Below are 26028 nucleotides of genomic sequence, written 5' to 3'. Positions count from 1 at the left end.
ATAGTTGTTAAATTGTCTAAGGATCATCTTCCAAACAAATGATGACATTGAATTTACCTGCATTTACCTAAAGAGTTGGTTAGACTATTGAGAAGTAGGGACAAGTGTCCCTCATAATCAATGTCATGATTAATTAAGACTAACTGATTAGTGATGCAGCATGTGAGAGAACTGAACAGATTCTTCCTGCTTCATCAGTATTTTACAACTCATTGCCTCATAAATTATGAAACATGTAAACTTAAGTTTAATGAATCAACTCACACACTCTCCCCCTGATCACAGCACGGAAGAGTATAAATTACAAAAGCCATATTTCACCTCTATTACTGCTTCTAGCATCTGCTCTGGCGCCCTAGACGGTAAAAAAGAGAATTTTAAAAAATTTGAATATCTAACCTATCACAGAAAAAGGGTCCGGTTGTGAATCCACTCTTTCTTCATCTCTCTCCTTCTCTTTTCTCTCAGTCCTTTTCAACTGTCTCTGTCGTCTCTGACGTTCTCTCAAAGCTGCTCTCACACTGGTCACCCATGCTTGGTACGCCAACTGAGGGGGAAACAATGAGGGTCAACAGAACAATCAACATATTTGATTAGAGTGTAAAGAGTTAATCTGAGAAAAACATTTTGATATAACAACAACTACATGCGGTATGAAATATCAGTTAATTGCTCACAGTCAGATATTGTGGACATGTGACACAGCTTTACAACTGTCTACTGCAGCAACACTAATCATGTTGTTGCCCTGCTGCTGTGTTTGAACACAAATTCTGTAACATAGCTGGTGAGAAAACTGTTGGTATGCATGATGACATATATAGTACTGTGAGACCCACATTAAAATTGGCATGTCCATATACTATATACACTATATGGACAAAAGTATTCGGACGCCTGCCTTTCACACATGAACTTTAATGACATCCCATTCTTAATCCATAGGGTTTAATATGGAGTTGGCCCACCCTTTGCAGCTACAACAGCTTCAACTCTTCTGGGAAGGCTTTCCACAAGGTTTAGGAGTGTGTTTATGTGAATTTTTGACCGTTCTTCCAGAAGGACATTTGTGAGGTCAGGCACTGATGCTGGACGAGAAGGCCTGGCTCTCAGTCTCTGCTCTAATTCATCCCAAAGGTGTTCTATCAGGTTGAGGTCAGGACTCTGTGCAGGTCAGTCAAGTTCCTCCACACCAAACTCTCTCATCCATGTCTTTATGGACCTTGCTTTGTGCACTGGTGCACAGTCATGTTGGAACAGGAAGGGGTCATCCCCAAACTGTTCCCACAAAGTTGGGAGCATGAAATTGTCCAAAATGTCTTGGTATGCTGAATCATTCAGAGTTCCTTTCACTGGAACTAAGGGGCCAAGCCCAGCTCCTGAAAAACAACCCCACATCATAATCCCCCCTCCACCAAACTTTACACATGGCACAATGCAGTCAGACAAGTACCGTTCTCCTGGCAACCGCCAAACCCAGACTCGTCCATCGGATTAGCAGACAGAGAAGCGCGATTCGTCACTCCAGAGCACGCGTCTCCACTGCTCTAGAGTCCAGTGCTTTCCACCACTGCATCCGACGCTTTGCATTGCACTTGGTGATGTAAGGCTTGGATGCAGCTGCTCGGCCATAAAAACCCATTCCATGAAGCTCTCTACGCACTGTTCTTGAGCTAACCTGAAGGCCACATGAAGTTTGGAGGTCTGTGGCTGAGTTGCTGTTGTTCCCAATTGCTTCCACTTTCTAATAATATCACTTACAGTTGTCCGTGGAATATCCAGCAGGGATGAAATTTCACAAACCATCTTATTGCAGAGGTGGCATCCTATCACAGTACCGCGCTTGAAGTCACTGAGCTCTTCAGAACGACCCATGTTTGCAAATGGAGACTGTATGGCTAGGTGCTTGAATCTATAAACCTGTGGCAAGGGGTCTGATTGAAACACCTGAATTGAATAATGAACAGGTGTGGCCAAAAACTTTTGTCCATATAGTGTATGAGTAAGCATATTTTGCAAACCAGTTGTGTGTCTGACCTGACAGGCAGTCTGTTTCTGAGGCTTCTGTTCTTCAGACTGTTGCTCCTCTTCATCTTCACTATCTGATTCAAATAGGTAGTACTCTCCTGAGTGGAGCACTGCGAGTAGAAGACACATATTACAACCTCCTTTACCTCACTATATGGAGATTATCTGAATTTAGACCAGAAGGCCTACTTCACTCTTACAGTATGGTTTACCCTTGTGTATATACAACATCATACCTGTAGCATGGTCCAACCACGGCTGATACCACTTTTCCTTCTTGGATCTCTTCATGTCTGTCTGGGTTTCTGGAGGGAAACAAGAAAGATATACATTGGAGGCTGTGCGTTTAGAACAAACATACACATGGCTTTGCAAATCTTAGAGTTTTACTAATAGCAGAATTGAAAACGTAAATCTCACCTGTGGGTGCCACTAGAGTAAATATTCTACAAAGTGACTATAGTCCTAAAATGAACAAAATGTCCTCTGAAACCCTCTGACAGACCAACTGACAGACTGTGACATCACCCACAAAATAAAACTTGACAAGTGATGCATTTCACTTCTGGGTTCAGTGTTTTCAAAATGGCACTGATTAAACCCAGAGGGGTGCTGCACAAGTTCTAGCTATGTTACTGGCAGGTCCAGGGGGACATGGAAGGTGTGGAATACAGTTTGCCAAATAGTTTTTCAGTCAAACAGCAAACCAGTGACTCTTACCAGCAGTCTGACATTCACTTGAATCTTCACTTGTTTTGTGTCCATCTCTGTACTTCTGCTGCTTGGAGCGGATTCTCTGCATCCTGTGAGGAAAGATAAAGGAAGGAGATGAGACACAAGAATAGAACAGTAGTTTTCTTACAACTCTGTGTCAACTCTATGTGAACTCATTCACATATGGTGTTGGAATGATATCTTGAGCCACAAATGGGTGTCCATATACCTTTGGTTACACGGTGCATTTGTGATGAGCAAATATGAACCAATAGTAGTTGGCCTGACAATATATGACTCAGAATTCAGTTCAACATGACACGCCATGCTAGTGGCTTTGTCAGGCATAGACACAGCAGTGCTTTGAGCTAAATGCTAATGTCATCATGCAAACACGCTCATAATGAAAATGCTGAGATGCTGATTTTAGGCAAGTGTAATGTCTACCGTGTTCACCATCTTAGCATGCTAAGATCTGCTAATTATTACGAAACACAAAGTAAAGCTGAGGCTGATGGCAATGTCAGTTTTGCAGGTAAAAAAAAGACCTGATGATGGTACCAGAGGAAAAGTCAGGGGATCCCCAAAGTTGTCTGGGAACCATGAATATCTGGACAAGATTGTGTGCAAATCAAGTAGATGCGAAGGTTTTTTTACTGGATCAGTAAAAGCTTTGCAGTGTGGCAGCCAGTGGTATCAGTACCCAATTTCATGGCAGACCAATAGTTGTTGGGATCTTTCACTACACAACACGAAAAATATCAGTGTTACGGTGGCACAAATCAGGATCACTGAATTCAGTACGATTCATCCTGTGAGGAAAATGAACGTCCATAATTACAAAATATAAAACAAATTAATCACAAAGTGGTAAAAAGGTCAACACTGCCATCCCTACAGCCTTTATCTGCCATCAGCCAGTGGCAAGGTACAACGTTTGTAAGAATTTCATCATCTAACTTATCTTTTGTACTTGTTCTACTAAATACACCGTTATAATACTACATCACTCATGGTACCGTGTGAACACTTACGATCTTTTGAGCTGTGACAGAGATTTCTTCTCAGCTTGTCTGTGGAATTTAATGTTCTTCACAATACTGGCTTTGAAGAGCTCAAACCCCCTGGAAGGAAGAAACAGATGTCACTATATTTATCAAGAAGTAAGTGTCATTAGCAAGTAATTGTGGAGCCAACATTCACAGCAGCTACATTTCAACGAAACAAGCGTGCTGAATTAATTGCATTAATGAATCACAAAACCTGTTGAAAGTTTAAGAAGGAGCATTTGGACTGTTGGACATATTTTCATTGTGTACCTAATCTGATGGGCTGATGACCAAATGAAGCACATTATAATGACGTTGTTACTATTTATGCACCCACTTTGGAAGTTTTCCTTTCATTGTCTTACAACACTAAATAAAAAATGGAATGTGGCCTTTAACTAGTTTTACCACTGATCAGTCAGGTGCGTCCTCTTAAAAGGGTGAATATGCACTAATGCAAACGTGCTAAAAAAAAAGACCTTTCATTTTAGATTATTCTGTTACTCGTCCCCAAAGTTAAACAATAAACTTGAATGCTTAACAACACTGTTCATTCATCCTTAACTTTTTGGCTTGTGGCTTCTAAGATGAGGTCATCTCTATTTGTCTACACCTATTTGTGTATGTGTGTGACACCTCATCACAGTTTAGGGCCTTAGTATAAACATGAGTTGTGAGAAGTTCAACCAAAGAAGGATATTTCTGTCTCAGATTGTTTGATTTGAGGGATTCTAAATAAACACTGCTATGTGTAACACAAATACATGTTTAATGATCTGGTGACTTCTTGCATTGGAACCACTGCATCAGTGATCTCTTTCTTGTGTCTGACCTCGAGGCCTGTTTGGCAGAAGCCTGCAGCTCTGCTGTCACATGCAGGAAGTAGACACTGAGGAAGACCCTCCTTTGCAGCAACAGGCAAAGAAAACAGATGCTGTCCCAGATGATCCCGGCCTCTTCTACTGGGAGGCTGCAGGTCTTGTCACTCACTGCTTTTGCTGTCAGGAAACAAAATACACAACAGCAAGATAGTGAAATACATTCTGCAGAACATTGTCTGTCACTGTATTGTTGCGTGTGACTTCCTGACATAATAGCATGTGAATACAATACTGCTATTTCAAAGACACGTCTATGGGCACTTAAATACACAGTCATGACTAAAGATAAAAAGCTATCTAATACTAAAGGCTTTTAGGATTTCTTGTGCTGTACCAAATCATTTCACTTCATCACTTCATAAAACAAAAATCCAATAAATCATTTTAGCTTGAAAGGGACAGTGGCCTATTGTGCAAAATGCATTTTTTCAATACCTTTTCAATCTAAAAATGTGTTCCTGATGCCTACAGGCCCTCAAACTCTCCTTTTCTCCTGCTCCATCTTTCAGTAAATGTGTCCATTTAGATTTGGCCATGTGTGTGACACCATAAGCAGGGATGTGACCTCATTCAGCCCTTCAGCAGGGTGACGGTCCAAACCACTGAAAACCTGAATCCATCTCCCTGTCTGCCATTGCCATGTGACTAACGCTAGCTCTGGTGTCCACCCTCTGTGGAAGTGAAGACACAGTGGATTCAGTTACAGTGGACAGAGTTTGGATGAACTGTGATGTCCTCACAGTGGCTGCAAAACACAACTGTGTGTGTGTATACAGCACTCCTATCTGCAAGGACAGCGATAAACAGTACAATGACAGGATACACAGAATATTGTCTGTCCATGACCCTGCATCAGACTTGGAAGCTATTTTGCTGTGTGTTTGCTGTTTATTTGGCAGGTTAGCCCGTGAACTTGGTGTTAGCATGTTGCTTGGCTAAAGTGGCTCCCCTTCGGAGCAGAGACTGAGCTCTGGAGATGATAGACAGCTGATGTGGAGGTTGGTGGGCAGTGCCTGCTCAGGCTTGTGGAAACTGACCAATCAGAGCAGACTGGGCTTTTATGGGTGGGTGCCCTTAAAATTGAGCAATTTGAAAAGATATATATATATATATATATATATATGTGTGTGTGTGTGTGTGTGTGTGTGTGTGTGTGTGTGTGTATATATATATATGTGTGTGTGTGTGTGTGTGTGTGTGTGTGTGTGTATATATATATATATATATATATATATATATATTCATATATAATTTGAAGGAGAAAAATAATTTTCAGGTTGTACTTGTATTTGAGGGTCCTACCAGAATATGTTTACACGTTTACTCTGCATTGTGCTCTTTTACACACACACACACACACACACAAACATATGTACTATTCTTAATGTACAGTATACAAAGTCCTTGTTGTGGAGTATTATTATCAATAAAGCACTTACGGTCATAATATCCTTTGACTGTGCAAACCAGGCTGAAGAGTTGAATCACCCAGCAGAAGCCCTTCTGCATCTCAAACACAAACACACACGCCAGGATCTGAAACATACACACAAACACAGAAGTACACAATTCAGTGTTTTCCAGGTCAGGCCAGTGCTTTTACACTTCATGTGTGGAGGTCGGTCCTAAGTCTGAGAGAAGGTGGAGGAGGTCCATAAAAGTGCCTGAATGACTTGATCAAAACCTTTCTCTGCATCTAATGAAGCTGTTACTGTTAAATGTAATCTTGACTTTAAATTGTACTTTGATTTTTTATCAAATTTAATTTTGAGTTATTTTTATATGATTAATTATTGATTGATTTTGCCATATGACAAAGCATTGAATTTGATCGAAGTGAATTAATTTAGAAACTTGTCAGCTTTGTGAAAACAACTCATGAGAAATCTCTTTGCTAGGAACATTCAGCACTATTTAATAAGACACCTTGTGAAAATGGCCCTTTCAGCCAAATTCTACAGATTTATTGAATTATGTTAACACTGCACTTAAATGACACTTGGTTCTGATTTAAAGGTGTAATGTGTGTAATTTTACTGACTCTTTGCACAAAATAATCACAATTTACTTGTCACATACTTGTCACCTGACTTGTTTAATGGACATTGTTTATTTATTCATTCAATGTAACAAAAGGGGGGGGGGGGTGTACAGTTTGTAGTGAAGATATATTTGTTTGATTGCTTGCTGATGTTGTGTTCACTTTGAGAGATTTCTACTTGAAACTGTGAGTGAAAACACTACCAGTCACAGTTCTTGATGTCTCTAGTGTTATCTCTGCAGCTGCTGTAGCCCTGATGCTTGGCTATATACTGCTCAAGGTTGATGATTAATGGCATCTCTGAAAATGTGCCATATTTAAACAGTTTCTAATGGTTTGACTCTTTTAATCAGCTGGGAGTAAGTTGGCAAGAAAAGCAGAAACATGTAGTCTGATATTGTCCAAAATGGGACGAGGGAAGTTTTTATAGCTGCCAGGAATATTTGTCACGGTCCACAATATAATTTCCTCTGATGGGGGTGAGGACATACAGGTGGAATTTAGGTTCTGAGGTTTGTTTGATTAAAATAACAAGCTACAGTGCAGTCATGTGACCAATTCCTGTGTATTTTTTTAATTTACATCTAGGGAAATGTAAACAGGAACGATGGAAACACTGGTGAAGTCTCTGGGCAAATATTATGGAAGGCGTCTTAACGTTAACATTTCGACATCTGGGAAAGATTGTGTTGTGTAAAATCTCTGTCACATATACCTAAATGTGTTGCACACATACTGTGTATACTGTATTAACCTTTTGATTTATTATGGTAACTTTGTTGGACTTTGTTAAAATAGTTAAAGTACCTTTAGAACAGTGTTCCAATCAGTTGTGTGTTTGAATAGTAAGTTCTTTTTGTAAACATAATTAAGGTTTGTGCTATTCTCATATAAAACCTTACTGCATTATATGTAACATGTACCTCCAGTTAGAGCACTTATTAACACTTTTAATGTACGGTATAATCCACAAATGAATGGAGAACTGAATGGCTGTAAGAAACACAGGAAAAGGATGATGGGCTTTGGTAGGGCTGGAGGTTGGCAGAGTGCAAGGAATGAAAAGATCATACGATCAAAGGATGGTTTCTTTCTGACTTATGTATGTGGTCATTTGGTTAGTGGATAATTGCTGGGGGTGTCATCAGCAGGCAGGTTTCCACAGGCTGACCCCAAATATCAATAGGTATGTGTGATTTGTGACTCTATTCACCGACTAAACCCAATTAGTGAGATTTATGTACATCTTAGGGAGGATTCCTCCTTCGGATATTATCCCTCCTCTATTCCACATCTATCCCTCCTGTATAAAGTAGAGAGGGACATTAAGCCAGCCTAATTCTGGAAGTGACACACGTTTATTGGTGTTGCAATCTGAGAGGACACAATAAACTCTTTTGCACCAGGTTTTGGTTCTGTTCTGTTTCAAGAGAAAGTTTTTCAAGACTCCTTTTTTCTGACTACCAAACACAGATAGAACCACAGAAAGAGTTTTTGATATTGTACGGAGGAAGACTCTAGTCTTTGTCTGGCTCCGTTGCTGCAGGGTTTTTTCCTCAACAACAGTCCACCAACTTTGACCGAATTTGAGAGTCCGCCTCTCTTCATCTTACCATAGTACTGTGTTCTGTCAGCATGGGACACAATAGCTTGATCTGAAATGTTATGACAGAGCCAGGTCTATATAAAGATGTGAGCACAACAGAAAGCCAGAAATGTATTTCATCCACTTGATTTTGTTGCGACCAGACATTAGCCAGCATTAGGCTGGATAGTGCTATAGCATTCAGTCCAAGCTGGGTTTGCCTGGCTATTATCCCGGCTCTCTTTTCTCTCTTTCTGGGTGGTCACTTTAGGTGGTGATTGCTTATTATTATAAAGGTTATTATTTCAATTTAGAGAACATGTAGAAAGGCAAAAAAAAAAGACACACCTCTGGTTCTGATTATATGTTATAATATAATATATATATAATCATTATTATTATTAATTTTAATTAATTTTTTTTTTTCTATTGCGCTTTTAATTTAGTATTTTTAATGTTGTATACCTGTACATTGGCTGTTGCAACACCTGAATTTCCCTCATGGGGATCAATAAAGGATTATTATTACTATTATTATTATTATTATTATTATTATTATTATTATTATTATTATTATGTTCTGTTCTCAGCTGTCAAAGTGCCAAGAGATGCTGTGTTCAACAGAACTGTGGGAAAAATGAAATCAATGTGGGTAATAAATGCATCATATACTGTGTGTCCTACACTCACCTGAGAGCCTCTACAGCCTCTAATATACAGTATATTCCACTTGACTCAGTCCTTTTGCATTTTGCATTTCATGTACGCTGCAAATACATGCACCAAAATACCACATATACTTCGAATGCCAACACAGTCTGTGCAGTCAATACGCACTGCTTCGTGCTTGTCATTGTGCTTGCACAATTAAAATAAGGCTCTAAATTTCAGGAAAAAATCTAGAAAGCTGATGTGGTAGTCTCCTGTAGCAGAAATATTTTTTACTTGATTACCAAAACAAAAAGACAGACGAACCAAGAAGCACCGAGGTTTATACTTACTGATAACATATTTTTAGATATAATGACTGCCACGTTATAGATGATGAGACAGTCCCACAGGACGAGGCGAGTCCTGGATGGTTTGACCAATAGCTGAGTCCCAAACAGCAGAAAAAAGAAGCAGGCGAGCAAGTAGCCCAATCCAAACACAGAGATCCTGGTAGCCCCGGTGATGAAGACCACCGACAGCACAAACCAGAAGAGGTGACGAAACACCAAAACCTTGGCCATGTCCAGGTAACTCCTGGAGGAGGACAGAATATGTATTTGCAGAAACATTTAGAGATCATGTAAAAAACTGAAAAAGAGTTACTCCACTATACTATGTAACTGTACAATAAGACAGAACAGTTAATACAGATATAGATAACAGAGAACCCACATGTTTAAAGAGACCTGGCTTCACATAATGTGCAGGATAAAGCTACTGCACTTGATGAGCACACTGTGGTGAGACGAGGGGAGGCAGACTTTACATCAATGACGCTTGGTGCTAAAATATAGTGGACAATGTTTCCGAGATGACAGATGTTAAGATGCTGACCAGATTATCTGCCGAGAGAATTCACGAGTGTTTTTGTTGCTGCTGTTTACATTCCTCCTAAAGCAAATTTAAAAAAAAATGTACTACAGGAACAGTATTTTGTATTTTAGAGAAAAGGAGGTGAAGACCCTGCACCCCTGGCTACTTCAGTGGAGCTGAGGTGGAGAGGGTGAACAGTTTTAGGTTACTGGGAAGCATCAGAGAGAACCTGTCACGGTCATCAAGAAAGCTCTGACATGGCTGATATTAATAAGGGAATTTAAGAAAGTAAAAATCCTGCAATAGAAAGCATCCTGACTGGAAACACTTCAAATCTGCATTGGATATGTGAAGATAAAAACTGTCCAGAACATCACTGGCACTTTTGGGCTCTCTCCACAGATAGCTGCTGCAGCTGCATCCACAATATTAAAGGCTCCAACCCACAGGGGGCGTCTATGAGGGCGTTCCGGCTGCCAGAGTTTATTGCCCCCACTCTAGTCAATACTTTAAAAGTAACCGGGAGTCGCAGCAGCGTCACAGAAGTTTTCGCTGAAGCGGCTCGGTGCTCTTCTACGCTCAAGATGTGGACACGTTAGAAGCGTGAGAATCACAGGAAAATCACCAAATCTGAGCTCAAACTTAGTTGATTTAGCTATGTTTCGTATTTTGTCTGTTTAAATGTGTTTCTTGCCCACAGACAGCAGCTAAAGTCGAGGTGAGACAATTTTTTCCACATCCAAGACAAACCTCCTGTCAGGCCCAGTCAGACCTACACCATTGTGTTCCAACTGTAGGTCCAAACACAGCACTGGAGAACTATGTCCCGCTAACAAACTACATGGCTGCACCCTGAATGTTATGAATTGGCGCTACATAAATAAAGATTGATTGATTGATTGATTGATTGATTGAATATATGTGTGGCTGTCTGTTTCCAGTCACTGAGCGTAGAAGAATTTGGTTTTACGGCTTTCTGGTTGAAAGACTTCATTAAATCCGGTGACGTGGTTTTAAGTCTGACAATGACAGGTGTCCATGTATAAAGAAACGGTGGGTTAATGGAACCCAGATTACGCTAATAATGTGGGTACATGGAGTTTGAGATCCTTACTGATATAGACAGGTAATATTATTAACTGTATATTTTTACACACACACACTTTCTGTATGTATAAGGCTACTATTCCTTAAAGTTTCCTTTTTTGTAGAGTTGCTTTTTTGAGTTAGAAACTAAGGTTGATTGGTTGATTGATTGATTGATTGATTGATTGATTGATTGATTGGTTGATTGGTTGATTGGTTGGTTGGTTGGTTGGTTGACATGCACATGATGTTGAATCAGGTCACAGACACAACAAAAGCTTGGTTTTGAATAAGATATGCCCAGATGAGTTAAGAAGCTTTGCATTTAGTCTTGACAAACTAGGAAATATCTGCATTATGTCCAATCTGAGACAACATTTTATCAGTCTCTCACTGCTGAAACTAGTGCAGAACACAATGGAAAACTAAATTTACGGTGCAATATAACCGAACTTTATACTGAAAGAGCAGCTTTATTGGTCATGATTGGAGGCTCTGTATTGTAGGAAATGACACTTTCACATGATAATTAAATGAAATCTTTCCTGCCATACCTCCCCTTGCTCATCGCGAATCCTGCACCCCCACTTTTAACTATAACTAGGTGCCCATGATGGCAGAGAAACAGCAGGTTCAACTGTGGATGTCTGCTTAACTCAGATTTACCTGCAGTTGATGAAGTTGGGTGCCGGGTTAAACATGTGGCCCTCCATTGGTTCAGGGTTGTCTGTGTTCTCTCCTGCCAGAACCATCCACTCCTCTGTGTGCTCACACTCGAACACTTTCCACTGCTGGGATGCACACATCAGCAGCACAAAGTCCGCTGTGGACACACATAATAACACAATGCACCATCATCATCATGGCCATATTCCTGGAAAAGTGACTGCTGTCCCATAGCTCTGAGTTAAAACAACTGAAGGTAGAGAAGGTCTGGGAGGTCAAACATTCCACATCTCCTGACATTCAAACTAAATGTGAAAATGTGATTGATAGGATGGTGTCACACCGTCTTCCTCATTCACACACATGAGAGGGCTGTTCATCAAACAGTTTCATCTTGTTTTGGTCACCAGTTCTCAGATGTATTTGTTCTAAAGAAAAATGAACGTAGATGTTCTTTGGCGTAGCGTCAATATTGGGTCATCTGGCTTCTGAGAGTTCTAATGGATCAGTCTCAAAGAATAGTTGTGGGCAATACCAGCATAAACAAATAAAGGCTGGTCACTGATACAGGATAGGTAAAAAATATGGGGAGTAAATGACCTGTACTATAGTGGCTCAGATGTTCAGCATTCAGCATCATGTTCAGTCATGCCATACCCACCACTATACACCATACACACCACTATACACCATACCCAACACTATACACCATACCCACACCATACCCACCACTATACACCATACACACCACTATACACCATACCCAACACTATACACCATACCCACCACTATACACCATACACACCATACCCACCACTATACACCATACCCACCACTATACACCATACCCAACACTATACACCATACACACCATACCCACCACTATACACCATACCCAACACTATACACCATACCCAACACTATACACACCATACCCACCACTATACACACCATACCCACCACTATACACCATACCCAACACTATACACACCATACCCACCACTATACACACCATACCCACCACTATACACACCATACACACCACTATACACACCATACACACCACTATACACACCATACCCAACACTATACACCATACACACCACTATGCTGCTATTACTTTCTCTTTTTAAACACAAATGCTGTTCTTATTCAGTGATTTCAGTCACTACTCTACTACACTAGCTCACTTTTGTTCACTGTTAAGCTACAGTCAGTGAAACTCAACCTCCCCCCATAAATGTATCACATGGAAAGTTAAACAAGACAGGGGAGCATCATGGGCTACATACAGATGCACACCCAGACAGACGCACATAAACTGACCTATGAGGTTCTTGGAGTTAGGCACAGTGTAGAAGTCAGGTAGATAGATCCATTTAATGAGAGCTGAGTTCATCAACACTGGAGTGTTCCACCGCCACGGGTAGTCTACAGGACAACAGACACACATTAAATCCAGATAGCAACATTAGTTGTATATGGGATGATTTAACTTTGCGGTCAATGTACTAAACATTGCTCATAAGCTCTATGAATATAATCACTCTGTGACCTGAGACTGACAGTGACTGCAGGAAAGAAGGCATTTTCACATTTTAACAAATAAAACCACAAAACCATACTGTTACCCACTCACTGTCTGTTCACTGGTTGATACCAGTCTGATCAGACTATTGTGGGAGTCACAGCTTTCCACTATCAGGCTCCTCTCTTCCAGTTTGGGTTTGGGGGGCAGACACCCTCTCTACATTCTACACTCTACAGCGTAGGCTAAAAACCTTCCTTTTTGATAAACCTTATAGTTTAGGGCTCCTCTTCTTCATCTCCATCTCTGTGTTCCATGTCCCTTTAATGTCTGTTACTAACTTGGTATCTTCCCCGGAGCCTTTCTGTGTTTTTCTCATCTGTGGCTCGTGGTCCTGGTTCTCCTGGATATGGCTCTCTGGCGTCATGAATCACTGCTGCGGCTCGTCACCCATCATCACCCGATTGATTGATTGATTGATTGATTGATTGGTTGATGGATTGATTGGGAAGTGAGTTTTTGCCCACACACCCAACTGTGACTGACTGAGCGGTTTGACCCTTGTTTTCCATAACTTTTGTGCAGAAAGTTTTCTTTTTCTTGACATTGTGACATTCTTTTCCTGCAATTACAATCAATAACTGTCACCTGCTGTGCTCAAGCTGACAGATCATCTCATGATTAACTTAATTAGTTGATGACAGCATCATACATGAGTGTGGGAAGTCTTCAGTCAGCTAAGGCTTCCACATTTACTTCAGGAGGCCCTGCTAGTAAAAATGTTTAGGATGTGAACCACTGCCAGACAGACTTCAGAAAAGACATCATGGTGATATTCACTGTGAAGATTATTTGTTGCTCTTCCTTTTTACTCAAATGTTACATACTGAAGTTTCAGCTTTAGATTAATTTCAACTACATTTTTATGAGGAAATACACTGAGAAACAAAAGCTAGTGGATCTAAGATTACCCCACAATGTGACTGGACTTCAGCTATCCAAAAGGTTTATAAAGATGGGATTTTTGCACAGCTGCTGTACTGGCTGCCTTTACACAGGTATATCTAATAAAGTGGGAACTATGTGTGCAGGATATTTGGAATATTGAAATATAAATGATATGTTCATAAACAGTATTGGTGCTATTCACTTATAGACATTATGGATGCTCTCCCCAGCAGCTACATGGTAGAACATTCCCTAGTTGTGTATTATATTGTCTCATAGTTACACTTAACTTCACATCAATTCATCAGGACTCACCTGTACAGAGAGCAGGCGGTATGCCCAGGCATAGTAGATACTGGTAGATCATAAAGATGGATAGGAAGAGACAATATCTGGGCCAGATTCCAGCAATAGCTGCTCGCCGCCGCCTCACCAAGATGGCTACCAACCAACAGCCATGGATAATCACCAAGAAGTTCATCCGCTGGCCAATCACATTCACCGTCATCAGGAAGCAAATCTAGGTTTGGGAGGTAAATATGATATAAAAATAGAGAAACACAAAATTGTCATTTCACAACTTGATTCTCTTGTTTGCAATGGCTGATGCACTGGAACAGTCTATAAGAGGAACTAACTTTTGTGTGTCATCTCTTGAATGATGTCTATATATTGTTGCAATAGAAAACTATTTTTATTATTACAGATTACTGTTTTCCCCTTCAGTGCTGATGTGACCGCTCCTAGGTACCTCTAATCCAAACTTGTAGAAGGTGTAGTTGAGCAGGTACTTGAGGCAGGGTAAGAGTCCCTGGTCTAGAGTGTCCCTGGTGGCTGCAGGGAACAGAGCTGGAATGGTGGGGGGAGATCGTTGGAGCTGACGGTAGTGGTGAGCCTGGTGACGATACACTGTTGCCTCAAACACCAACAACATCAGCACTATTAAATGGTTCTGCAAAAAACATTGATTCAGTTATGACATGACATTCAGCCTGGGGTGTGTTATTATTTCTGTTAGGACATAAAAGAAATCTGCCTTTCAAGCTGACAGACAGTTTCGAAGCCTCAATGGTTTAATATTGGAAATCTGTGGTTCACAGGAGAGAACCTGTGTTCATCGTTAAAAAGATGCTATTTAACATTAGTTAATATATTCAAACATACTTCCTTTGTATTGATTCTACATTTATTCTGCTTTACCTATAATTGTTCATCATTACAATATTTATTCTTACAGGAAAAATGTGATTAATTGTGATTTTCATAACTTCTCAATAAGTTTCGCACTGTGTTTGTATTGTGGATTAATTTTAACACCTTCACAAACCAAATAGACTAACATCTTTGCTGGAGCCACGCCATTTCAGTTTTTCCACCGCCTATTATTAAACTATTAAATATACCTTGGTGTATCCAAGTACGGTGGCGTCTTTCCTGATGCCGAACCATTTGGCTGGATCCACTGGCTCCATATACAGAGAAGAGTTCATCATCTCCTCTGGTAAGAGGTTGGTTTCATTAGTTAGAGGCTGTGGGGAAAAGAGGAAAGACACAAATTCACAACATATTAAATCCAGCTCCAACTAGAGTACATTACTGTTACATCAGGATGAGTTACTCTGCTCTGATCTTCTGCTCTGATCGACTCTGACCTCCTCAGTTCTCTTTTCTTTTTCATTCCTCCTTTTTTACTCCTTTGTTACTTTGAATAAAGAAACTGTTTAAAATGTACTAATTTGGGATACACTGCCTTTGAAAAGCTGAGCAAAGTTACAGTCTTGGCAATGCCCATCTACTGATCAGACATGACTCTCAGGGACTACTGTAATTATTTTGTTAAGATGAAAGAGAAAAAAGTGTATTTGTGTGAGGCTTATAGATAACTCATGGCTGGGTCTTAATCAGTACAAAAGATCTGACTTTCCTGCCCAGTCATACGCACAAACTGGCATTTCCCACTTCTAAGTAACACATGATGTTGAAACAATCAAGTGAGCAGAGTCACTACACATTGCTGCTGCAAATGGTGAAAATGGTGAAGCAGTGGAAAAGGTTAGCAGCGAGTTACTCTGGAGGTAAAAGTACAGTGCAGGCCACAGTGTGTCAGTTAATATATACTGTAGCTTGTAAAGACCAAGAAAAGTCTCATCTGTTGTTTCACCAACTGCTGTGTTTCTGACTATGGTTTGTTAGCTTAGCAGGTGTAGCCAGTTTCATTACATATAACGTTCATGGAAGTGTTGCGGCAGCCTCTCTGTCAACAAACATTACATCTTCAATAAGTAACAATAACTAGCTACTTATCCTGTATTGAGAGGAGATGCACTTTTTTGTCACTTTTTAGGTTAATGACGAGAAGTTCCATTTGGATGTATATGTGCGTAATTGGGATGTTTCTCAATATGTTTTGGTTTACAGTAGACAATGCATCCATGGAATCTGGATAGGAGATCTGGTGATCCATGTTCCTTACTTACTACAAACTTGGGCACTGTAGTTTATATTGAGTCATTTCCACATACATGCATTTCATTTTTTGATATTTCCACACATTTCCCTGCTCCTTACTGCGCACAAATGTACTGTATGTGCTTAGACCTCCAGAGCCCTTCTGGTGCTGGAAACCTGGACAGGACGTGCTTATCGATAACTTTTATCTAATGTAGCCATGGACACCTTAGAAACATACACAAGACATGACCATGGCATGTCACCCCCACTGATTTAAGATCCATTTTGTGGGCACCACTGTTGGCACTGTGAACATACATCGTTGCACTGGGTGCAGTGTTCCTTTGCTACCATGGACACACACACACTGTAGTTTATTTTGGTTCACTCCCACATACACAATCCTGCTGCCCTCCAAACTCACTAGAGCACTAAATGTGTATAATAAATGTACTATTTCCACCTGTTTGAGTAAAGTTTTTAAAAAAAACTACTGTCCAGCTGTTTTAGGGAATGACTGAGCCTTTCTTAAAACTAAACAATTTGAACCTTCTAGATGTTTTTCTTTTCATGAAAGAAAAGTGAAAACGAGGGCATGGAAGAATTCAGCCTGTTGCCTTGTAAACAACTTTAATTGTAGACAAAGCCTATGTTTAAACACAGCACAAAAGTGCCAAATTATGGTTCTAATAAAGCTTTTGTCGCTCATGTGGTTTTGTATGTGAAAGACAGTCCTGGTCCACAGCTCTTGACCCTGGTCGTCCATTAGATGAACACGGTTGCCATATGTGACCATATGTGATATCCTGTGACTCCAGCTTGGTTCAAAAGCCCTGAATATCTGCCCACATCTCTGAAGTCAATTAGTCGAAAAGGTCTGCTGCTTCGGTGAATGGGGCTTTGCAGTTGGAGAAACAACCAAGCCACTCAAAATGGCATAGTGAGCAGCACTAAAATGGGTGAGACAGGTGGGTGCACAGCTATGGTCAACAGTGTAAAACATCAAAGACACTCTAATAACATAAAGTGATGCATGATAAGCTGTGCCAGGGGTGTGAAATAGTCTACACTTCTGTCTTCTAAGTAGGTGTGGCTGCCTTGTTGTCAATGTCATGTAGATGGAGGAAGGGAGACTGTGACAGTAGCTGCTTTGTAGCTTAAAATAAAGCAGACTGTTGAATAGCTTGTACTTAGTTGTTGTGTAAAGACAAGTTGATAGATTGTCATGAAATGCTAACCAGCTTTGGACAACTTTGGGTTGATAAAATACTCAGATGTAATACTTGGTCGAGGTGTATAGTGGCAGCTTTCTATTAGATGTATCTTAATAGTACAGTGCAAACATTTGTTCCTCTTTGGTTAGTACAGTGGTACTTTTTACTGTTAGTGAATATTGCAATACTTCATTGGGCTATCGATGACAGTGGTTCAGAAACAATAGCTGTGCTGCCAGAGTGTGTTGCTGAAACAGAGACAGGTCTCAAGCAAAGTTAATTTTTTCATGATATCTGAAAAATGTCATTTTACTGTCAGAATGTTCAGAAGATATGTGGCTTGTGGAAGATGTCTTCAATATTTACTTTGGTGACTATGCGGCAAAAGAATCTGTCATAATCTGTGCTCACGTTTACTATAGAACCTGTTTAGAATCACGACCGGCCAAAACTTCCTTAAATGGGAGGGGCAGTGGAGAAACCCACCAGACACCGAAACAGAATAACACCTCTTTTCTAAACCTATGTCTCCAGTCTGAACTGGAGTGCACAGCTGATAGGATGGTGGTTTATTTCCATGATGTAACAGAGGTGCGTATTTAACAGATTCAGAGTGGACAGACAGCATCTGATGTTCTGTGATTTGACAAGTTAGTTGGACACTTGCTTGCTGTTAGGACATGGTGTAACCGAGTATTTTACATGTGGTATTGATGAACATAAAAGGGTTACAGGGAGGCAGCCTAAACCAGGAACTATACCTGACATTACAGCAGTGCATCTGATTAAGTTATGGGGTTCTTGCATTTACTCTGGTGCTGGTTCATCCTCTGGGACTGTATATAGTTTATTATGACTGACCAAAACATAACATCATGCATGTTGTAACAGATATTGTTGATGTGGGTGCATATGTGTCTTACCAGGCTACAGTTACTGGAGTACTCAACAGGGTTGACAACACTCAGCTGGTACAGCATCTTACACACAATGATGACACACACCCAGACTGTAGACAGACAGGAAGCCATGGGCCTGAAGCGACTGTAGGGCATCGCTAAAGACCACAACACCACCAGGACCAGGTTCATCACAGATGGCTACAGACAAAGACAGAAAAAGTACATTATCTTGGTCATAATCCAGCCACAGTGAAATGGATATGTTTAAACGTCAAGCAGTCACAAACATGGATGAACGTTTCTCAACCAGCACATTTGTCAAAAAACCTCTCCAGGCTTCCACAGTTGTAAGCATACAGTATACATGTCAGTATCCTTCTGTTGGTGGCTGACTCCACTGTCGTGATAAGAATGTTGGACGATGCCTTGTTGAGAGAAGCAGCCTAAATAAATCATTTGTATTTACTGTTCAGTCCACTCCAGTCCATAGATAGACAGGTCTATCAGCTGTTTTAGGCGTACAACCTGGGAGCTGTGTGTGTGTGTAGTGTTTCAAAAGCCCCCTGCATGAAGCGAAGCCAGGAGATCAATGTTCCTTCAGTGGCTGGGCCTGGATCTATGGTGGGGAAGGAGCTGGAGGTAGTGTGGGAGGCTGAACAGCACCAGATAGATATAGATGGGATCACCTCTAGCACAGCTTTGTCTCAGAAACCAAACTCCTGGAGAGGGCCTCCTGAAGGACCCTCCATGCAACTCAGGGTTGCTGGGGGAAGGCTCTGACTGTTGTGTGTGCTTATGCACTGAACAGCAAGTTCAGTATCTGGCCTTCTTGGAGTCTCTGGGTGGTATCTTGGGGTTCCCTCTATGGACTCCATAGTTCTACTGGGGGGGGGGGTTTACGCTCACATGGGTAATGATGGACAAAACTGGAAGGTGGTGCACACACACACACACACGCACACACTTACCTCTTCAAGTCCAACCCACACGGAGAAGAAGGCAACCATCTTGAGGATGTGGAGCTCTAGAAGTCTCCAGAGAAACACTTGAACTTTGGTGAGGATGTCGGAGAACCTTTTTGATAGAACCAGTAACCTGTCCATCACCAGACCCCACTTACTGGGCACCAGCTCCACTAGGCAAGTGAGGAGAGAGGGTAAATGAACAGACAGGGTGAGAAGATAAGAGGTCGACGGCAGAAACAGTAAAACAGAAATCAGATGAAAGGAGATCCATCCATGAGAGTTTAAAAAACAAAGACAAAACATTTTTACACAAAAAAAAACACTGTAAACTTAATTTCTGTCTCAAATCTCAGATTAGAAACAACCCTTCAGTAGAAGTCTCTAATCCACGACTCCACCATAGCCACCAATCAGAACAAGCTGTCATTTCTATTTACCAGTTTTTCTTTTTTCATCCCCATCAAAGCTTCATATGACCATGATCTGTTTTTGTACTGTATAACACATACTATTGATTTCTCTTATACTGAAAACATCCAAACAATGCTGTTAAAAGTGTTCAATATTAAGAACTGAATGAGTCATGGCACTGATTTTACAATGAGGTGATGCTTGTTTATACATAATAATTTATAGCTCATAAAGTAACAAAACTTTTACTTGAGTAGACTTCTACTCTGAGGAACACCTGAATGCACACCTGGTAAATAAAATGTGATTATTTAGAATGGCGTCAGAAAGCAGTTGATAGATAATGGAGCAATGTAATCATCAATCTGTAGCTCAATAACGATTCAATTTGTTTTCTGTCACTGTTTTTTACCTTCATCATCAGATTCCTCATCAATGCTAGTCAGCGGGTCTTCCTCCTCAAAGTTCAACCCCTCATTAACGGAGCCAGTCTGCTCAGTCCTCTCACTGCTCTTCTTCCTGGAGGCAAACTGTCTCATTAGTTCTTGCAACAGGAGACCTATACAAGACTAACATGACCACAAAACGCAGAGGTTTGAATATAAATATTCATTTGTGGCTGTGAGCAGAAATATGGTGGGGACATTCCAGGGGCATTTTGAATGAGACTGGATCATTCTAATACATTTGCTAGATATTCACTCGTGACAGGGAGAATTTTCTTTAGAATGAAAAAATAATCTGTGTGTAAAAAAATCATAATTAGCTGCCAATTTATTTCTGTAATGGAAATCAAACTTAAAATTTTCCAAAAAACATGAATGAAATATATAATGTGACCTCTGACTGCCAGATTAACTTTACGATGATTAAATACTGCCTTAGATAAGAAGGAAAATGCGGTGCCTAGTTTAACTAACAGACTAATGTAATTTAGTGGTCATTTCTGGTATATCCTGCACTCTTAAATGCTTACATTATATCAATTTGTTGTATTAAAATAAGATTTGCTCTTTCTTTTGAAACACAATGAAAATTTTCCATTTTCCAAGTTACAATCTTGTGTCTTTAAGTTAATTGTTCATTTATCCCTACATGCCAAACCTAATAAGAAAATCATCCTCTACAGTATTTTTATCACAAATCCCTCTCTTTTCTCTTCCTATAAAATATCATGATAGTTTTAGTGACTCATCATGAACTCACGGATGTATAGATAAATTTGTCCAGTAAAATGTGATTTAGGGAGACTAGCAAACATTGCACATGAAGTAGTGGCTAGTAGAGTGATAGCATGGGAGGAAGTGGGTGTTTGGATTTCAGCTAGTAAAAACGTTGTTTATATTCACAAAGAATGTGGCTGAGGACTAATATAGTCATTTCTCCTTTGTCCTCCTCTTGATTTAACATTGCTCTGAAGATGTCTTTTAATTCCTCTCATAGTTACACCCCACCAGACATTTCATTTCACACATCACAGGACGGAGTACATGGTAAAGGCACTCACACTGTCATTTCACAGTGACTTTAAACAACACTGTCTGCTAGCAATATGAAATTTAAAAAAAAAACTTTTTGATGGGACATGAGTGGAAGTAAGTGGGTTGTTTTACTTGTGTATAGGGGTAACATGTTCCAGATCAGTGATTGTCATGAAGGGTTTATGGAAGTAGTGCAGCTGTAGAATACAGGCCAGCAGGAAGAAGCCGGGGATCAGAATACTGGAGAAAAGTTCAGAGAGAGCAAACATCTCCAAACCAATCGCTGCCAGCCTGAGGACAAAAGGGGGAAAGAATGCAGCTTCATTGTCTAAGTGTTAAACTTAAACCTTTCTTATTCGTAGAAGAACATGTTTAATCACCACACTGCAGATCTGCACCCAGGTAGTGAAAATGTACACATTGCTCACAAAGTGGTAGGAACACAGGGTAAATGCAGGTTTTTTTGGGTCCATATGTGCAGTTAAAATAGTAATTTAGGCAGGATTTATGTTTATAGAATTTTATATATAATGTAGAATTCACAAACTGGGACAGAGATCAGTATTTTTGGTAAGTTTTGGTATAACAATGTACTGTTCTTGTGTGAAACCAGTGAAGTTTCTCCAGTATCCAGGGAAGTCCTCAAACTGGTAAGTGTAGATGGAGATCAGCACCAGCATGGTGTAGGCTACAACAAGCCACCAGAAGAGCTTCAACAAACGCCTCCACAGAGAATAGTACACCTGGGAAATATGAAACTTCCTCAGTACAGAACATTTTGAAAGGAATTTGAAATATATATACAAATAACCACAACAGTTTGAAGAGATTCCTGAGTGTTTAAAACTAAATTGTCATAAACCAACGTTTGATCACAAACCAAGTAACACAAAGAAAAAATGTCAAAATCCCCAAACATTCTGAGCGTTCTCATCTGTATCTGATGAGACATTTTTAAAAATGATGACTGTAAACTTGAGTCAGTGGTTTGTAGACCTGTTCCTACCTGATAGAGACAGAGGCAGAGCAGGAATAGCAGCATGTAGATGATCTTGTATCCAACAAGTTTTCCAGCAAAGGAGACCATGATGAACATCCCTCCACACACATAGATCCAATATTTGGCATAACAGCTCATCACCATACCCCCCAGAACCTTCAGAACCGATTCATTACTGGCCTCCTCGTCTGGCAACGATATGGTTAGAGAGGGAGGAGAGGGAGAGGACAGAAGAGAAAAGGTCACCAGGAAGACTCTGTACATGGTAAGGACTATAAAACAGGGATAGACAAATCGGTCATCCATCAATTCTATTTGTCTTTGAGTACAATAATGGCAACTTAACCTTGTGGTGACAGTAGAAAAATGTCAACTTTTAGACAGTACTAAAGAACACTAGATCACATGACCTGAGGAGGCTGACATTCAACACACCATAACCTGTTCAAGGACTTCATATTGTTGTCTATGAGATTTTGCTGAGTTTGGAATTAAATGTTTACTTACCTGATGATATTTTGTTACATTTTAAATTATAGTCATGTGGTATTACAGTGGTGTCTCTCCATGCAAAGAGCTTTGGTTTATTTGTCAGGTGTTGATATTCTGCCTCCATCCCAAATTGAAATGGTTTCTTGAAACAGTGTCACTTTTACTCTGAATAATCCAGGGTACAGACCATCAGTACTTTTCATAGTATTTCTTTGGTAGAAAGTACAGTTCCAATGAAAACTGCATGTTCATTTTAATAACTAGAAAACAGGTACATTGTGGTTTTTTTGTGTGTGTGTGTTTTTCATCATATTTAATCAGGAAATCATTTGTTTGACACAATGTTGAAAATGATACTTTACATTACATTTTGTTTCACTCAATATGACTTTTGTTATGATGGATATGATGCAATTTAATTATACTTTCATTACAGTGATTTAAAAATGGTACAGACTGTAAGTGCTGACCATTTGCATGCATCACAAACCCCCTTCATGTTTTTTCAATTACAGCATCATTTGATCAAAGTTTGTATAAACACCTAGAAAAGTGTGTATACATTCTGGGCATGGATGGTTTGTCATAATAGAGCAAGGCTCTAGCAGAAGTTAGTGTTCAACATTTCTTTTCTGTTTGTGATATCAGTGTGAATAGTATCAAAGTGTGTGTGTGTGTGTGTGTGTGTGTGTGTGCATGTATGTTTTAGATGTCTGACCTCCTGTAGTGACTTTCTGTAGTGGTATGGCCATTTTCCTTTTCCTGGTGAAGTTTTCCTTCACTGACTGACGTACCAACAGCCAGAAGGTTAAGGTGAACAGAAGCTGGAGAGACATACAGATAAAATCAGAGACAGAAGTAAAAACAGAGTTCATCTGGTTTCAGAAAAGCTGAGAAAGTCTATAATCTATAACCAGCCCTTTACTCACTGCTGCTCAAATCAATAGAACTTTTTTAGGGAATATTTATTGAAGATACAGCAAATCTAAATTTTGTAGGGTATTTGGTGACGACAAATGTTCAGGCTGTTTTATGCATGTCTGAAAATGGATAGAATGCAGATATCTCAGTGCAGCACTCTGTAGGTACGAAAACACTGCAATGCAATGCAATTCAATTCAATTTTTCAATTCAATTTATTTGTATAGCCCAATATCACAACAGAGTTGTCTCACAGTGCTTTACAAAGTTCACTGAAATAAACAAGTGTTTGCAACTAAAAGATCACTGATTGTATCGTATAAATAAGATCAACATTCTTTTTGTCTCCAAATGTGACATAATAGGATTTTTTTTCCCTCTCAAATAGGAGAGAGTTTATCTCTATCCAGGAGTTTGGGTCCAGTGCTAGTGCACATGTGAAGAAATATGTAATGAATTTGGCTGTGATACTGCAATATGGCACAGCCAGGAGTTGAACTCAGCTGAACGGACGGTACCAACTATGCTCATTGCTCGCAGTGCTGTATGGAGAGATGAGCCTAATTATATCTGGTTTCTATCACTCATCTTCAGATACAAGATCTGATATCAGACCATCATACTGATTTATTGTGTCTTACTGAAAGCTGGCGTCTCTCACATCCAACCTAGAAAACACTAAAGCCAGTCTTATTAGTCACAGTGTACCGCCCTCCTGGCCCATACTCTGAATTCTTCGCTGAATTCTCAGAGTTTCTATCAAAGTTAGTCCTTTGTGCAGATAAAGTAAGTATAGTAGGTGACTTTAATATTCATGTGGATGATGATAATGATGGTCTGAGCACTGTTTTTATCTCATTATTGGACTTAATTGACTTCTCTCAGTGTAAATGAACCCACTCACTGCTTTAACCACACCCTTGACCTTGTTCTGGCATATGGTGTTGAAACTGAACAGCGAACAGTCTTTCCACAAAACTCTATTTTATCGGACGATTACCTAATAACATTTGATTTCCTGTTACTAGACTATGCATCGTTTGATAAAAATGTCTTAACTAGATCCCTATCTGATAGTACTGTTGCAAAATTTAAGTAAGTGATTTCATCAGCATTTAAGCAAATGCCATGTCTCAATACAATAGAATAGAGACAAGCTCTTTGGTGTAATTCCCAGACCCGCAAACTTAAGCAAAATTTGCAAAAACTTGAAAGGATATGGTGTGTCACCAAATTATAGGAATCTGAAAACCTGTAGGAAGGCCCTCTGTAATGCCAGAGCTGCCTATTACTCCTCATTAATAGAAGAAAATAAAAACAGCTCTCCTTATAGCATCAGACAGAGGACTTCTCTCTGTACTGGTCTTGTTTGATCTGAGTGCTGCGTTTGACACCATTGACCATCACATCTTATTACAGAGACTGGAACAGTTCACTGGCATAAAAGGAACCACATTAAGAAAGTTTAAGTCTTATTTATCAGATCAATTTCAGTTTGTACATGTTAACAATGAGTCCTCCATCCACACTAAAGTTAGACATGGAGTTCCACAAGGTTCAGTGCTTGGACCAATGTTATTTACGTTATACTTCTTCTGGGTAATATTATCAGGAAGCGCTCCATTAATTAGATAGATAGATTAAATAGAGTTTAAAATCCTTCTCCTCACCTACAAGGTTCTTAATGGTCAGGCTCCATCATATCTTCAGGCCTACTGGTGGTTCCTAAAGTCCTCTAAAGTAGTGATGGAGCCAGAGCTTTCAGCTATCAGACTCCTCTCCTGTGGAATCTCCTTCCAGTCTGGGTTCGGGGGGGCAGACACCCTCTCTACATTTAAGAGTAGACTAAAAACCTTCCTTTTTGATAAAGCTTATAGTTTAGGGCTGGATCAGACCTTGGACCAGACCCTAGTTATGCTGCTACAGGCCTAGACTGCCAGGGGACTCCCATGATGCACTGAGCTCCTCTCTCTTCCTCTTCCTCTCCATCCTTATGCTTCATGTCTCTTTAATGTCTGTTACTAACTTGGTACTAACTCTCAGGTTCCTGTGGATCCTGGTCCTGGTTCTGCTGCTGTGGTTCTCTGGCTTCATGAATCACTGCTGAGGATCGTCAGCCACCGACACTTTATACCAATATT

The 26028-nt window shown here is 40.0% G+C and overlaps 1 protein-coding gene across 2 annotated transcripts in view; it reads right to left on the bottom strand.

Moving 5' to 3' along the window:
• The window catches only part of piezo1 (piezo type mechanosensitive ion channel component 1 (Er blood group)), a 92352-nt gene that overhangs the window by 20161 nt on the left and 46163 nt on the right, over positions 1–26028 (bottom strand). For both annotated transcript variants that reach the window (XR_011585266.1, XM_070840711.1), the window contains exons 13-32: positions 23685–23790; positions 22481–22662; positions 22069–22217; positions 21607–21765; positions 20406–20512; positions 19586–19752; positions 18639–18815; positions 15454–15579; positions 14802–15002; positions 14366–14570; positions 12901–13005; positions 11575–11731; positions 9300–9543; positions 6112–6208; positions 4624–4789; positions 3777–3866; positions 2749–2831; positions 2265–2333; positions 2038–2138; positions 400–547 (exon numbers count right to left, since the gene is read on the bottom strand). Coding sequence is in view for 1 of the 2 variants with exons in the window: in XM_070840711.1 (XP_070696812.1) it covers positions 400–547; positions 2038–2138; positions 2265–2333; positions 2749–2831; positions 3777–3866; positions 4624–4789; positions 6112–6208; positions 9300–9543; positions 11575–11731; positions 12901–13005; positions 14366–14570; positions 14802–15002; positions 15454–15579; positions 18639–18815; positions 19586–19752; positions 20406–20512; positions 21607–21765; positions 22069–22217; positions 22481–22662; positions 23685–23790 (2839 nt within the window). In the remaining variant the exon portion in view is untranslated. The remainder of the gene's footprint in view (positions 1–399; positions 548–2037; positions 2139–2264; positions 2334–2748; positions 2832–3776; positions 3867–4623; positions 4790–6111; positions 6209–9299; positions 9544–11574; positions 11732–12900; positions 13006–14365; positions 14571–14801; positions 15003–15453; positions 15580–18638; positions 18816–19585; positions 19753–20405; positions 20513–21606; positions 21766–22068; positions 22218–22480; positions 22663–23684; positions 23791–26028) is intronic.

The sequence above is a fragment of the Pempheris klunzingeri genome, chromosome 12 (assembly GCF_042242105.1).
Source record: "Pempheris klunzingeri isolate RE-2024b chromosome 12, fPemKlu1.hap1, whole genome shotgun sequence".
Lineage (NCBI taxonomy): Eukaryota > Metazoa > Chordata > Actinopteri > Acropomatiformes > Pempheridae > Pempheris > Pempheris klunzingeri.
Note: the sequence above shows the minus strand (reverse complement) of the source record. Positions and strands in the feature narration are given on the sequence as shown.